Source organism: Lycium ferocissimum, chromosome 7 (assembly GCF_029784015.1).
Source record: "Lycium ferocissimum isolate CSIRO_LF1 chromosome 7, AGI_CSIRO_Lferr_CH_V1, whole genome shotgun sequence".
NCBI lineage: Eukaryota > Viridiplantae > Streptophyta > Magnoliopsida > Solanales > Solanaceae > Lycium > Lycium ferocissimum.
The window spans coordinates 28,706,675-28,723,008 of record NC_081348.1 but is presented as its reverse complement, the minus strand read 5'-3'; the positions used below and the strand labels follow the sequence as shown (position 1 = coordinate 28,723,008).

Sequence of the window (16,334 nt, the reverse complement as noted above, 5' to 3'; positions counted from 1 at the left end):
GCCCCCCGTATCTGGGCTTCGTAAACCGTAGTATATCTTTGGTAGGTTCGTTTATTTTTCTTGAACCGTTAACGGGTTAACCGGTAAATTTTCAATTTTTTTTTATTGCTGGAATATAAAAGTTATTGGCAACGGTCCAAATTGATAAAATGACCGTTAGCAACGGCCAAAAATGTGATTTTTGGCCCCCCCTCCACCCAACCCCCAAATTTTTATTTTTAACACTTTAACCCCTTTTCCGCTCCTATATAAATCCCTCTCCATTTTATTTTCATCCACACCAATTTTCTCTTCTCAAATCTCAAATCTCAAATCTCAAATTCTCTCAATTATTAGCTACTTTAAAATTACAAGTTCTCTCAAATTCTCAATTATTAGTTATTTTATATTTTGCAATTATACAAAAACAAAGTGTTGGTGGAGGTTGTGGATTTGCAAGTCTAGCCGCCTTCAATTCAACATTTGTTTTAGCGAAATTTATTTCGGCAATTTGGAACCTTCGTTCCAACTCTATTTTTAATTTTCGCAATTTATTTTCTTGTGATTTATTTGCTTGTGATTTAATTATGTCTAAGAGAGTTAGAAGAGGCGGTAGTAGTGGAGGGAGGAGAAATATGGAGGAAACATTTGTGCCGGAAACGGAAGCGTATATGATAGGTCAAGTTGACATTACTCAAAATAATCCAATTTTAGATCATGAAGCATTAGAACACCGATTTGGCCCAACCTATAATGAAGTTGTTGATGATGATGACATTGATGACGAAACACAATCACCGGAAAATCCGATAGGAGATACACAACAAGCACAACAATCACAAACACAACAAAAAGCGACAAAAATTCGTACGCCAACCTCTAAAGTTTGGAATTTTATGACTAGAGATAGGGAGAAAGAAATAGTCACATGTAATTTATGTAAAAAAAAATAAATTCAATTCAAGTGTAGGAACAATAAGGATGGGGGAACGGGTTCACTAAGGACTCATTTATTGACTATACATAAGGACGTTTGGGTAGAGGGAACGGGTTCCGTAAGGGGTACTCAACGAACAATAGACCCGCATACCGGAAAAACTTTTAGTTACAACTAAAAGAAAGAACGTGTAGAGATAGCTAAAATGGTGGCTTATGATTGTTTACCATTTTCCTTTCCTTCAGGGCCGGGTTTTGTTACTTATATTCAATGTAGTTATAATCCGATATTTGAGGGTATTCCTAGAAGTGCTTGTAGAGCAGATATTATTGATTTATATAAAAAAAAATATAGATTTTATTTGCACCATGCACTTAATTCTTTAAATTGTAATGTTTCCCTTACCGTCGATAATTGGGTCATGCAAAAAAAAATTATAGCTTATTTATATGATGAAGGGAAGGGTCATCATAATATTAAATTTTTAGCGGAGGGAATAACAACTATTATGATTTTTTTTCAAATTTACAAAAAAACACTTTGTATTGCTTTAGATAATGCTACTAACAATACAAGCGCGGTTGGCCTTATAAAAAGGAAATTAAAACCTCCCCTAGCGGATATTTTTCATGTAAGATGTAGTTGTCACATTTTAAACTTGATTGTTAAATATGGTCTTTCCTTATTTGATGATCCTATTCAAAAGATTAGAGATGCGGTTGCTTTTCTTTTCTGTAATTCAAGTAAGGCTAAAATGAGAGATTTTAAAACTCAACGTGAGAGTCTTGGTCTTAGACCTAGGAAAATTCAAGTTGAAGTTGATACTAGGTGGAATTACACTTATATTATGTTGCAACAAGCATATGAATATAGGATTGCCATACAAAATACTCACAAAAATCACAATAAAGAGGTTTCGGAGTGGTTATTTGATAGCGATTGGGAATATGTTTTGGAATGTAAAGAACTTTTAGAACATTTTTATAATGCTACTCTTGTTTTTTCTAGACAATTTTATCCTGCGGTTTCCAGAATTTTAGCATACTTGGCCGAAATAGCTAGAGTTTTATTTGAGTATAAGGCAAAACCGGGTTATCAAGCGGCTATTCATTCTATGAGGGAAAATTTAAGAAGTATTATTTTCCCATACCAACTTTATTCATATTGGGTTCTATTTTAAATCCTTCTCTTAAAACTTCTTATACCATTCAATTGGTTAGACAAATTTATGAATATTTAGGAATTACCACCGAGGAACCATCACAATTTGAGGTTGAGAGAGCCATAGAAATTGAGCTTAAAAAAGTTTTTGAATATTATTCTAAGTTGGAAGAAAGTGTTACTCCCGTTGCTCCATCACCTAGTACTTCTACTTCTCAAAATAAAAGAAAAGGCATGTCGAGTTTAGGTGTTTTTCGAAGAATGTCTTCTTCTACTACTCAAACTACTGCAAACTTTGATGAACTTCATTTTTATTTGTCGCAGCTAGGGGTGTACAAAGTAAACCGACAAACCGCACCCGATAAACCGAGTCAAACCGAGAAAAAAACCCGACTAGTGGTTTGGTTTGACTTGGTTTGGTGTTGGAAAAAAAACCCGACCATAATTGGTTTGGTTTGGTTTTAACTAAAAAAAGTCAAACCGAACCAAACCAACCCGACATTACATGTATTCAAATTTTAAAATATTTTATACATAAAAATATTTATTTGTAATGTAATTTATAAATATTTCTTAAATTTTTTCGTAGTTCTTTAACTATTATCATATTATTCAAGCTTGAACTTCGAATTTTGAATGTCAATAAGTTTTATATCCTATGGATGTTAGTAACTCAAATAAAGTCCAACTCAAATAAAGTCCAAACCAAAACTAACAAAAGAAATTCAATTTACCACTAGGAATGATAATAATGTTGGATATCTATTCTTCAGTTTTGCATAATTTATTTAGAGAGTGAAAAAACATAACTTAAGTTTTATTTCTTTGTCATGTAATTAATACTTATTAGCCGTACTTATTTTAGCATGACTCAGTATTTTTAGATTATGGTCATTTTCTTTATGGCTTGTTAATTAACAATATTTATTTTGATCGAATTTATTAGCTTTTGTTGAATATTTTAATATAATGTCATCACTCTTCTCACATTTTGTGTTATTTTCTTAAGAAACACCTTAATTATATAGTTGTATCTTACTAGAATTAAAGAAATATTTGAAGTAAAAGTTATATGTTTTGTATCAAGACTATTCCGAAAAAAAAACCGAAAAAACCCGAGAAAACCGAATAACCCGAGAAAACCCGAGGTTGAAAAACCGAATTTTATTGGTTTGGTTTGGTGTATAAATTTAAAAACCCGACGCAATTGGTTTGGTTTGGCGTTTAAAAAATCCGAACCAACCCGGTCCATGTACACCCCTAGTCGCAGCCATTGGTGCAAATGACCGTGCCCGAAGTGGATGTCTTAGGATTGTGGAAGAAATTCAAGGTGAATTATCCCGTACTTGCAAGAATGGCTCGGGATATACTTAATGTTCAAATATCAACCATGGCCTCGGAAAGTGCATTTAGCCAAGGAAGACAGCAAATTGGAGACCGTAGATACTCCTTATCTGGATTTAGCTTGCAAGTACTAGTTTGAATTCGCGATTGGATTCGATCGGAGCGGCGCAACCACAGGCTAGAGGCGAGGCAAGGTGAAGAGGAAGAAATTGAATTTTTAATAGCAAGTGAAGCGGACCAATTTGAAGACATGGAAGATATCCCAATGGATGAATATAATATAGATGATATTAGCGAAATGGTGCTTACAATGTAATTTTATTCTTGTACTACTTAGTTGCAACTCATGTATTGTTTGCAAGTTAAACAAAATTACAACTTGCAAATAAATGTTATCCATTAATGAATAAAAATTATGGCTCATTGAGCTTTATTCTATTTATTTGTGTTCATATTCTTACTTATATTAATGAATAAAAATTATGGCTCATTGAGCTTTCTTCTATTTACTTGTGTTCATATTCTTACTTATATTAAGTTAAGAAAATACCTACAATATACTTAGACTATACTTATAATATACATCTACTTAAATTAAAAAATAGAAAGTTATAACTATATATATTTATAAATATACAATCTTGAATTTTATAATACTTATGAGTTTTTAGTAAATATAAAATTTAAGTAATACATATAACTTAAACATATAACCTACAACATACTTAGAACATATACCTACAATATACTTAGAACATACTTATAATATACATAAGTTATAAAATAGAAAGTTATATAATTAGAAAAAAGACAATCTTGAATTTTATGATACTCATAAGTTGTTACTTGTTAGTAAATATATAAACTTAAGTAATACATATATATATATATATATATATATATATATATATATATATATATATATATATATATATATATATATATATATATATATATATATATATATATATTATAGTAACATATATAAATATACTTAAGTTAAAAATATACAATCTTGTGTTTCTTAATACTTATAACCTGGATATATATAAAACTTATATATATATATAAACAAACTAAGAAACTATAGTGTTAATTTATGTGTAAGATACGTAATTAAACAAAAAAATAAAAAATAAAACATGTTTTTGGGCTAACCGGTTATCGATTTGGTAGAAGGGTACAGAGTTAGGGCATAGAGCCAAATCGATCGGTTATCGGTTGCCCAAATCACAACTTTACTTGGTTCGGAAATCCGCAGAATCTGGTTGGCTTTGCTAACAGTTTCGTTCCGGGTCAACCGGCTTAATTTGAGCTATATATTGCTACTCTAACCCTTTCTTCATTTTCCATGCACTTTGTACTTTTTTTTAATTTCTCCTTTTTTTTTTTTTTTTTTTTTTTTTTTTAGTTTCAAGTCAAAGCAAAATGGAATAAAAATTTCACACCAAGAAAATTACAGGAAAATTTTAAAATATAGCCAATCAAAGGTAGAATCAAAATAAAATAAAATAAAATAAGCAATGCATAACTGAGAAAGATTAATTACATGCAAATTATACTACCCTTTACATAAATTCTAACTCCAACGTTGCTTTCAAGGCATTTGAAATCCTTTGAAATCTATAATTTGGTAGTAGTATTATAGAACGTCTCATGAGTAAGCCTTAGATTTTCTAGGAACAAAGACTAGAAACAACATATCATTTTCAGTTGATATGATGAAAGAGGAAATAAAATAGTAGGTTTAGGCCAGTAGTTCACGTCAAAACCTTATCCCTAAATTAACGTTTTTAATCTGTCATGGAGAGGGACTAGTTACTAACTCAGCTTCTATATATAATCAGGCTGCTGACACTCTTATCAGCTTTCTTTCGCTAATCAGATAGATGGACTATTCTTGTCTTTCGCGTTCCAGACAAGTAGTTAAAAATTAAACAACATATGAACAAAATTAGGTCAGATCTTTTTGACAAAACATTACAGTTGACGACATAATATAGGGTCAAGTTGAAGGGATGATGGCCTCTCGAGGCAATCACAAGAAATAAAGATAGTAAAAACAACAAAAATGAAGTAACGTTGTACGATAATTTAAAATAAATGTTTGGCGAAATTTCTCGTGAATCAAATAGTCAATAGTAAGTGATCAAGTATAGCAGGTCGTATTATCTTGAAAGTAGAGAAATGTATGAATGACAAATACATATTTTATATTTATTGCTTAAATTTGATATAAAAAGCAATTCTATTACTCCTTTCGGGTCAAAAAAAGTGTCCACTTAGCCATTTGCACACCCTTAAGAAAATTCTAACTCCTAGACAAAAATAGTTAATTTGACTAAACTGTCCCTAATTAAATAGACATTGAGATTTGATCACATAACACTTAATAGGGACAAATATGAAAAAATAAGATTAATTCTTTTTGATAAGTGGACATTTCTTTTTTACACAAGAAAAAAAGCTAAGTGAACACTTTTTTTTTATGAGGAGGGAGCAGTAGGTTTTTTCTTGGACAGGTCGCTGCTAAGAGGGGATCGAATCATTTATGATGTGCTACCCAGAGTTTCCTCAGTATATAGCAAATGCAATTTCAGCTGCACATGGAAAATAAATGCCTACTGTACCTGATGTGTCTATATCTTATATTTATATTCAAGTTTGTGGTACTTGATATTTAATATAATTAGCATTTAAATGCCTTGAATTTATTCTTTTTGGTAACTAATCCATTTTCATTAATCACCAAGTGAATAATTACATAGCCACAGCAAAACTTCCACAGTTTGCTGATCCTGGGTTGACTCTCAAACAAACAGACTACATAACTAAACTATGACAACTAACTGCTATGGTACTCTATGACACTAGAACATTTTATCCTGTAGTCATAACTTTACCCTGCCAGGTGCTCTTATATTGCATATACAAGCTGGTTCCCTTGCAACACTTTCTGGTTCCCTTGCTTTATCTCCAAAGATTCTATTATTTCTCTCTATCCATATGGCACGGACTACCTCAGTAAACACCTGCTTCATAATCTGAGCTCGAATGGTCTTCCATTTAGTCATTCCCAGTATCCATTGCTTCATCTGAATGCTAGTGAATGTTGGATTTGCAGGCCATTGCAGCCACTGCATTATTCTAGCCCAAAGTCTTCTAGCATAGATTCATTCTATGAATAAATGCTCCTTTGTTTCGTTGCACACCGTCACACATAACACACATCGGATCAACTTGCATTCCCCAGGACGACATTCGCTCTTTAGTAGTCAAATGCCCATGTAGGTACACCCAGGTAGTGAACAGAGCTTTGGGCCTTGCTTCATTGCCAAGCATTATGTGTTTCCAGTTAACTTTAGGATGATCCCCAATGAGCTGCAAATAAATATGTTTGATCAAACTGGTCTTTGGCAGTGGTCTGTTTTGAATCAGTTGCACCATTGCTCTAGCCTCCAAGATCTTTCTGATCATCCAACTAGCCTGTTGTGGAATAGGCATAGTCTCCAGTTGGTTAGTCTTGGTGTAGTAAGCATTGATCCACCTATCCACAATCTATCTTCCTTGTTTGCAAGATCCCAAAACAGTTTAGTAATAGCTGCTTTATTCCACTGCTTTAGGTCAATTAGGTGAAGTCCATCAGCTGCTTTAGGTAGGCACATTGTACTCCAAGCCACCAGAGCCCTTTTGGTTATTTCATTAGCCCGTCATATGTAGCTTCTGCAGTATGCTTCAATTGCTTTCATGATCTTTGTTGGTATAATAAAGAGTTGAGCCCAGTATGACTGAATGCCTTGAAAATTTATAAAATACTACTCCATCCGTCTCAATTTGTGCGACACTTTTCACCGGTTTAGATTAACTCAATATTTTAACATTAAAAATTATATATTTAAAAACTACATGAAAAGTAATATAAGTTGCAGTGTTTCCCATATCAATTTGGAAAAAAAAAAATACATCTTAAAATATTGGTCAAAATTCATGCAGTTTGAATCTCGGGTACCGAAAAGTGCCACATAAATTGAGACAGAGGGAGTAGTATAATACTGTCGAAGCAAGTTTCATCACTTCCATCCCATCACTTCCGGTCTTTTTTGGATTACAATAAAATGTTCCCTCCATCTCAAATTATTTATCATTTTAGAAGTTTAAGATTTAATTAATTATTTTTTCTCCATTTTACCCTTAGTAGAATTTTGTCACTAGTGAAGATGACACATAAATAGACAAACATTTAATGGAGAGAGATTATAACTTAGACATAAATAAGGGTATAGTAGGTCACTACCCCTCCTATTTAATACTCTCCCCGTCTCAAAATATTTGTCACATTTTCATTTGCGCCAATTAAGAAAGCATTTATGAGGGTAGCATCTTGACTATTTTACCCTTTTAACATATTTCATCACGTTATCCTCAATAAATATTTACTCCATTAATGATAAAATCTCTTAAATGTTGGTATGTGAACTCAAAATATCAGCTCATTGGTGTAACTAATACAAGGGTAAAATGAAAAAAAAAAAAACTATTTGATTTTATCTTGGGTAAATAAAACGACAAATATTTTTAATAAGTACGACATATATTTTGAGACGGAGGGAGTATTTCTTAATAGGCATGTAAAATAAAAAAGCGATAAATAATTTGATACGGATGGAGTATTAATTGATCATGATAAAGTCATAAATTATTTAGTAAAGTGATATGTCACGTATTTGTTGATTTAAGGTAAGCACCGGCTATGATTAAGCATTTTCCGATGCCTAGTGCCTACTGCCCACCATATAAAAATTTCAGCGTTATTTTTTTTTCGTTTTGCCTCAAATTCAGTTTAAATGCTTATATTAGCCACCATTTAATAGTACTTAATTGAGTCGACAAAAAAGTATAAATAGATGTAAAAAATTATTTTGGTTGTAAATGGTTCATAATGGAATGTGCTATAATCTTGCACGCCAATAACCCACAAGGTCATATCATATTTTTTAATCATTACCAATCAATAATATTACATTTTCCCATTACAATAAAATCCTCATTTTTTCCTGTAAGAACGTGCTTAATAAATAAAGCTGTTGTTAAACAAGAAATAACTTCCGACTAATTGTGATTCCATCATTTTGGATTGTCTCTTCCAAAAAATAAATGATCATAGAGAACTTTGATCAAAATACATATTCATAATATTAATAATCAATGATCAAGCTAATATAACCAACACACACGTACGCATCATTCTTTTGGTTAAAAAAAGAGGCTTTGAAAATTTAGCCAAACTAGTATTCATTACTTTGATTTTCTTTGAGGACCAATTTGAGAACTTGGTTTTATTTATATATGTTGACAATGGAAATAATTTTTATAGATTAGTATAATTTAACATATTACTATTTATCTATGTTTTTCAATGGAGATACATTAAATAGAGGTAATTGTGATTATCTTTTCAAGTATGTTGAATGTGTAAATGATTTTTATGTTGTCAATATACATAACTTAAACTATGTCTTTATTCGCAATGAATCCATATTTAGATTGTGACACAAATAGATTTTTCATATTCATAAACTACTCCTTATTTTCCTTATAATAACTTTATCATATGTAATTTACGAATAATTAAAATATGTGTCGTGTAAGGTTTATTTTAAAGGAAAAAAAAAAGAGGTATAAAGATCCAGATGCATTACACTATAATAATCATACTAGTGGCTGAAAAGACACAGCTGATACAATCTAATTGTTGACTTAATGTGAAACCGTAGTTGGGCAAAATGACAAAATCATAGTGGTTTCCTTTCTAATGTCAACTCCCAAACACCAATTAGCTCCTTGCACAAGTTACGTCAAATGGGTAGAGGTCCTACCATTTTCAGGATGTAGTGCTCCATCAGTAAACAATTTAGAAGTGGAAAAAAGTCCCTAATATTTCTGTTCTTCTTTTAGTTTATTATTTTCCTTTTTACCTAATTTTGTCATTTTTTCCTTTTTTTTTATGAATGGTTCCGTAAATAGCGAGTATAGAGGTAAAGAAGGACATGTGTCAGTGTTATAGAAACTCTACACATAAAAGCTGAACAGTTGGATTGCAAACGTAATTTACAACTCCTATTGTTTGTGAGCACATGAAGTTTACAAGTAATAACACAGGGTCAAAACGCTCGGCCTGTGTTTGTTCACCAAAAATGCGTTACATCAGATCTAAAGCGTACTTGCCGTATAATAATCTTTTTAACCAAAAAAAAACAAAACAAAAAATGATAATTTCAAAAATCATCTCTCGGTTTAGTATCAGAAAACTAACCTTTCTCCAGTTTTATGATATTACATTTACATCCGTTATCTTAATTTTTGTAACAATTCTTTAACCTATTTATCGTTAATGCAAAAATTACAATCGTGACTAATTTTCTCTTACTAATATAGCTTTTTGTTGAATTTTATAAAAATCTTTTTCCTTAAGAGTTCCTATTGAAGACCTTAAATAACAAATCCTTGTCGACCGATAAATAAATTTTGTTTTCGATAAAATCTACGGTTTTCAGTTTTGTTGAAGTTGTTGCCAAAGGCAAAGGAAAAAAAAAAAAAAAAACGAGAAAAAAAAGGTTTCTGCTTTTCCTTAGCAAGGTTTCAAAGATACAAGCAGATACCATAAGCTTCGAGTTTTGAAAATTTTCTATTAAGACTAAAATACCACAGTGAATTATCCACTAAGTGAACTTCAATCAAGTTGCGGATGGTCCTGCAAAGATTGAACTTGAACAAGACAATTATGTAATTGATGCTAAAAGGATAAATTTCAATAATAATTTCCTTATAGGTAATGGCTAGTGTATTTTATCTGGTAGATGCTATGCACTATGTAGTAAGTTCCATGTACTTTTGACTCAGTAATATAAATATCTTTTGCAGCAAAAAAACCAAAGGGACAGGGTTGCGTAATATCAAATAGCCACAATTTGTATAATATATGCCATTCAAACTAAAAAAGAGAGGAAAAAAAAACGTAATAGAGACATTTATCTTCTGAGTTCAATGCATTTCTTTTAAAGTAATACTACTGCAATTATACATGGAGGTGGGACTATTGATTTGTCACCTTTTGGAAGAGATGAACAGAGAGCAAGTATAGGTTTACTTTAATGAATCAATGAATCTCCAAGATAATATGATAATTTGGGAGTTTCTTTCTTAATTGTTAATTGTCAAATATATTTCCAGTATTCCCTTATGTAGTGATAAACTAACATGTCACATGAAGTTTCAGCCTTTCCTTTGTTGCACTATTTTATCGAATATTTGTTCATTTTTTTGATTCGATACGACATGCATTATTAAGGAAAATGCATTATAGCGTGATCAAATCAAGTTCTTCCTTCATATTTCCGAATTTCAATTAGATTAATGTGTGCTTGTATGGAAGTAGAAGCTACTGCTTCGTTCTTTCCCTGAGACTAACTACTCTCGATCTTAAAGAACCCGTATTCGTTTATCCTCCTTGCTTGATTGTCCAAAAATAATCAAGCTGATGGGATGGAAGTTCTAACTAGCAAATAATAGAATTCTATTATAATTTGATTTATAATATAGAGTTAAATATTGGTTAGCTCAAGAAATGTCATCTAGTACTTCCATCAACTTTTCTTAAATTATGAAATAGCACAGCACGATCTCTTTTTAATGATAATGATAAACCCTTGACAGTTCAATCATGTTCTTTTTATGTAATTGTGATATCTCGATCAACTTGTGTGCGCCTTATTTACACTTTCATTACGACTTTGGCCAAATCAATTCACTTAGACCTCGTTGCTTGGTAAATCATAAACATTCAAAACACCAATTAATTACCGCTAGTACATTTGAATTTGAATTCCAGATTTGGAATATCTTGCAACCGTTGATCTTTGCCAAAAGGCTAAGAAAGGCGTCCAACATTGCACTTAAGGTAAGATTATAAAGTTCTAAAGATTTTTCGGAGGTGGTAATTGATATACTATGACTTATTTTGGAAACAAATGAAGTAGCTTCCATTTAGGCAACTAATTTGCGAGATTGACCATAATTAGTATTTGACTGAATTGTTATGGATAACACTCGTCTCCAAATAACCACCGTTATTTTCAAGTAGAGTTGAAAATTTCCCATCATAACTACTGGAGTATAAATATGATGATATGGATAAAATGCTATCAAAGGTAAAGTTGACCATTCAGAAAAATATCACTAAATTGTTGATTAAAGTAATAAGAAAAAGAAAGAAGTAAAACCATGACAAGAGCACTCCGTCATCATCTTTAAAAAACCCAGCCATGAAAAGACGACTAATAAGTACATAAGACCAGTCCTGCTTTTGGTTTTACCATATGCAGTATATTTAGTACGTCAGATTTTTGCACAATGAAAAAATTATTTAATAGCTTTAATAATGCAAGTATTTATCTAAACAATCCTTTATATCTTTTAAATGTTTTACTTAATTAACATACTTCACTAATTAAAATGATAAGAGTATCTTTTTAAAAAGATATAAATATTCATTAAATTTCTAATATAAATGATATTTTAAAATGCTAAAATTTGATACAGGAGAGATTAACTCTTAATTAATTGTACAAAATAGTAAAAGGATTTTAAATTAAACTAACCTCAGTCCTAAAAACTTTTCCATTAAATGTTGGCAATCAGAGATAATAATTTATTGTTTTTCTATCCTTAATAAATTAATGAATCTTCGTTAAATTAATAACGGGATTCTGTAGATTAGTGTTTTAAATATTAGTGGCCTCATCCTCGTGTTACACTCTCTCGCCCCTTTAATTTGAACCTATAAGAATAAAGAAAAAGATAAAAAGCTCTCATTTTCTTACAACATAAAAGCTTGCATTTGCACCCTCTCTCTTAACATCCAATCTTCTCTCTCTCTAAAAGTAAGAAGAAGAAGAAGACAAACTTACTCTCAGATCCTTCTATTCTCCAACCCAGAAGAAAAAGAAAAAAAACTATATACACGCTCCACAAATGTTGCTTCTTCCTTCTTCAATTCCTCTTTTTTCTTTCTAAATTTCAGGTATACAAATATTACCATTTGATTTTCAATTTTCTTTTTTGATTTGTGTAATAAATGAGGTGTAAAAAGCACCTTTCTGACCTGAGCAGCAGCGTTGGCGTCTGCGCTACTTGTCTCCGTGAACGGCTATTTGGGCTTATTGCGGCCCAGGCTCAAGCCCAAGCCCGAGCCCACGTTCATCAGCAGCTGTTTGAAGAGGATCACCGGAAATCCGATGGCAATCCACCGCCGTTGGTGTTTCCTCGGTCTGTTTCGCCGTATATTTCTCACCGGAAATCTGATACTACACCGTGGCAACAATTCCATCACAATTCGCTTCCGTCTATTATTCCAGATCAAAGATTTTACAGTACTCCACAAGTTGGACCCAACGGAACTGTAATTGCTGCTGGTCCTGGTCCTGGTCCTTATAAGAAGAAGAAAGGTTATGCTAGATTTTTCTCAGGTCTGTTTAGATCCAAAACGGAGAAACTAGATTCCGATCCTAGGGTGAGCGATGCTTCTTCACCGTCGTGGTTCTCGACGATGTTCTCTGGTCGTCGTAAAAAGCAGTCACGCACGTTCTCTTTAGAAGAATCGACGATCGGAGGTCATCATCATCGGAGGACAACGTGTCGTAACCGCGATCGGGGAATGTCTCCTGCGCGATATTCGGATGACGATGAAGAAGAGGAGCATTACGGTGGAGGATCAAGCGGGTACTCATCGGAGTCATCGAAACAGACTCCGAGGAGAACACCAGCAGCTCAAATAGGCCGGCGAGGGAAAGCCAGTCATAATAGGAACATTACTGGAATGACGTTTTGCTTGAGTCCATTAGTGCGTGCGAGTCCGAGCAGAAATTGGAACCAGAAGGGAATGCCGCCTGAAATGGTGTTTTCCGGCGAGATAAGAGTACAAGCGAAACCTCACCTCTCAACAGCGACCTCGTTTTGTAAGAACAGATCAAGAAAGCTTGCTGATTTCGGCAGGTTCAATCCCAACCGCTGATTTCACTGACCGTTGACATTTGACCAATTCGACACAATTGTGATCATAGTAAAGTGCAAGTACGGTTTTGCCCTTATTTGCTCCCGTCTTTTTTCATTTATGTGCAATTCCACAAAATACAAAGGAAAAAGTAATCAAAGTATTTTATCTATTTTTTTTTTCCATTTATGTAACTTGTTTTCCCCACGTGGATTATCCTATTACCCCACCCAGTTTCCCACATTTGTCAAAGAACAAAACTTAAGAACAAAACTTAGTGGATTGGGTGGGGGTTAAGGAAAATGGTGGATGGTGTTCCCCATTTAGTTTTCAGTGTTAGATAGGCTACAAGTTAGTGTTTTTTGATTAGTGAACAGTGCGAGACCCTGTGTAAAATTATGGGCTATATATTGTTGCGTTTGTCTTGGTAAAAAGAGAGATTATTCAACATATTTTTATTTTATACATGTTTCAACTGGGGAGGGGATCACCTCCAGTACCTTTCTCTCCAGTAATGTTTAATACACTACTGAAGGGCAGCCACCATGTGTAAAATTATGGGCTATATATTGCTGCGTTTGTCTTGGTAAAAAGAGAGATTATTCAACATATTTTTATTTTTACATGTTTGGGGATCACCTCCGGTACATTTCTTTCCAGTAATGTTCAATACACTACTGGATGGCGGCCACGTGTATGCTAAAAAATCCAAAGGTTGGGATTATTTTGCATTAACACTTCTTTAATTAAGTGTTTTTACCATCTGATAAAAGAAAGTAAAAAGAAGACGACAGAAGCATATCAAAGAGAGAAGCATTCGAACATCGTGCCCAGACATTGGAAATCAAACAAAATTGAATGGGTCCAAATAATTTCTTCAAACTCAGATGCTGACATTTTTACAATTAATATTCCTCAAGCTTTGATTCTGGAAGTTGTTTTCTTCCAGATTACCATTTGTAAAGGCAGTGTAGATGAAGCTTTAGGCTTTCTGTGGAGTGAAAAAAAAGAAAGAATAAACATAAGAACTCTTTGAGAGGTTCTAGAACTAAGGAAAACGTAATTGAATGGTAATGACACAAAATAAATCCCAACCTTTGAGTTTTTTAGCATACACGTGGCTACCATCCAGTAGTGTATTGAACATTACTGGACAGAAAGGTACCGGAGGTGATCTCCTTCCTTGGAACTGATATGAGCTAATATAAAGCAACATTGACCGGTATTACACAAATATTAAGTTTTAGCTCCGAAATTCGTCGTTAATCTCTCGCGAAATAGCTCGTAAATAACAGGATTTTTGACAATTCGTCATCAAGGATTTTTCTTGTTTAGCCATAAAATTGAATGTCGCTAATTTTTTTTTTCTTTTTCTTTTTGCTACATTTATGTAGTTCTTATTCTTGTTTGACTCTGTCTTTTCATGTATTTGGCACGTAGAATATCATCTAGTGGGAAAACAAAAGCTTCTTGTCTTTACCTTTTGTTATTGTCACACTTCCTAGTTACTAGCCAGAGGTATTTATTAATGAAGGGAAGGAAGCAGGTGGCAAAGAGAGTTACTCCAAATCCTTGGGAATATATCTATAATAGAGTAAAGATGAGATATGTAGGGGACCCTCAAAATTTAAGATAGTGGGTGCCAAAAATACGTATGTACAGCACATATGAAGATTATACAAGAGTGAGTAAATGCAGAATACCCACCACCACCAACAACAAAGTAACCATTAATTAAATTTAAAAAATATTAAAATAATTAGTTAGTGGTATTAAATAAATGAAAAGAGTAATGTACACTGAAATTATTAACGTTGCTAAAGGGTTGAGTCCGTATGAGAGAGAGCAGAAAATGTATTAAATGTTTGAGTCAGACTTCACCAATGGTGGTGGGCTGACTCCTTTACTCCCACTACCTACACATTACTGTACTGTTTGGAGCTAACTCCTGAGACACTCATCTCAAAGATTTTGCTATTACCAACAGCTTGACGAACAATTTTATCTACTCTGCTAAAATATTTTCTTTGAAAGTGTTCCAAGGAAAGTGGCAATTTGTGTTTGGTTAAATTCTTTGAAAATGATTTTGTTAATAGTTTGTGTTTGATCATCTTTGAATAGTACTGCTTTTATGTAATAATATAGGTGAATCTAAAATCTGAAGTTTATGTATGTTTATTCAATAAAATTTTCAATAAATATGTAAAATTTGAGTCAAAGTTACAGGGTTCGAAGCCCGATCGACTCCCATAACTTTCATACTAGCTCCGCCATGCATGTCAAATTGTGAAAAAAGAAGTTACTACTTTATAATTTCAAGTTAGTAAATTTGATACGGGTACTCTTGTCGTAAAAAAATAATGTATTTTGTTTTTTTTTGTTTTTAAAAAAATAATCTTTTTTTAGCTTTTGCTTAAATGCTGAAAACAACTTCTGCTTCTATTTAAAGAAAATAAAACTTATTTTTTTTAATCAAATGTTTGGTCAAACACTTTGATTTTATGGAAAAAAAAAAGTTTTTTTTTTAAAAAGTAACATAATCTTTCAGAAGCTTCATGAAACATATTGTAAGTCAAATTACTGATTACCTTTGCAGGTAGCAGTAATATGTTTCTTTACAAATAGATTCGAGTCTTAAATGAGTTACAGTGTCTTTATCTACTATATTCATTATGCATTGATTGCATTCGTCTAAAATGTAAGTACAGTTGTATTTGCTTGATCAAACTGTTCTATATTGCCTTACCTTAAGTTAGAATACAAAACTCGAAAGAAATAATTTTTAAAAAAAAACCAAGGTTACATGCAAAATCTTTATTAGATGAAATACATTACGGCTGAGACAAAGCTTTACTATGGTTATTA

The 16,334-nt window shown here is 32.4% G+C and overlaps 1 protein-coding gene across 1 annotated transcript; it reads left to right on the top strand.

Annotated features, from left to right (window-relative positions):
* The first annotated feature begins 12,290 nt into the window (after positions 1–12,290).
* On the top strand, positions 12,291–13,932 carry LOC132064188 (uncharacterized). The gene has a single exon (XM_059457091.1). It carries the CDS (start codon positions 12,555–12,557, stop codon positions 13,488–13,490), a length of 936 nt encoding a protein of 311 aa, XP_059313074.1. The 5' UTR covers positions 12,291–12,554; the 3' UTR covers positions 13,491–13,932.
* The last annotated feature ends 2,402 nt before the right edge of the window (positions 13,933–16,334 follow it).

Coding starts and splice junctions, on each gene's coding strand:
- LOC132064188 (XM_059457091.1), top strand. CDS start 12,555: ATGAGGTGTAAAAAGCACCTTTCTGACCTGAGCAGCAGCGTTGGCGTC.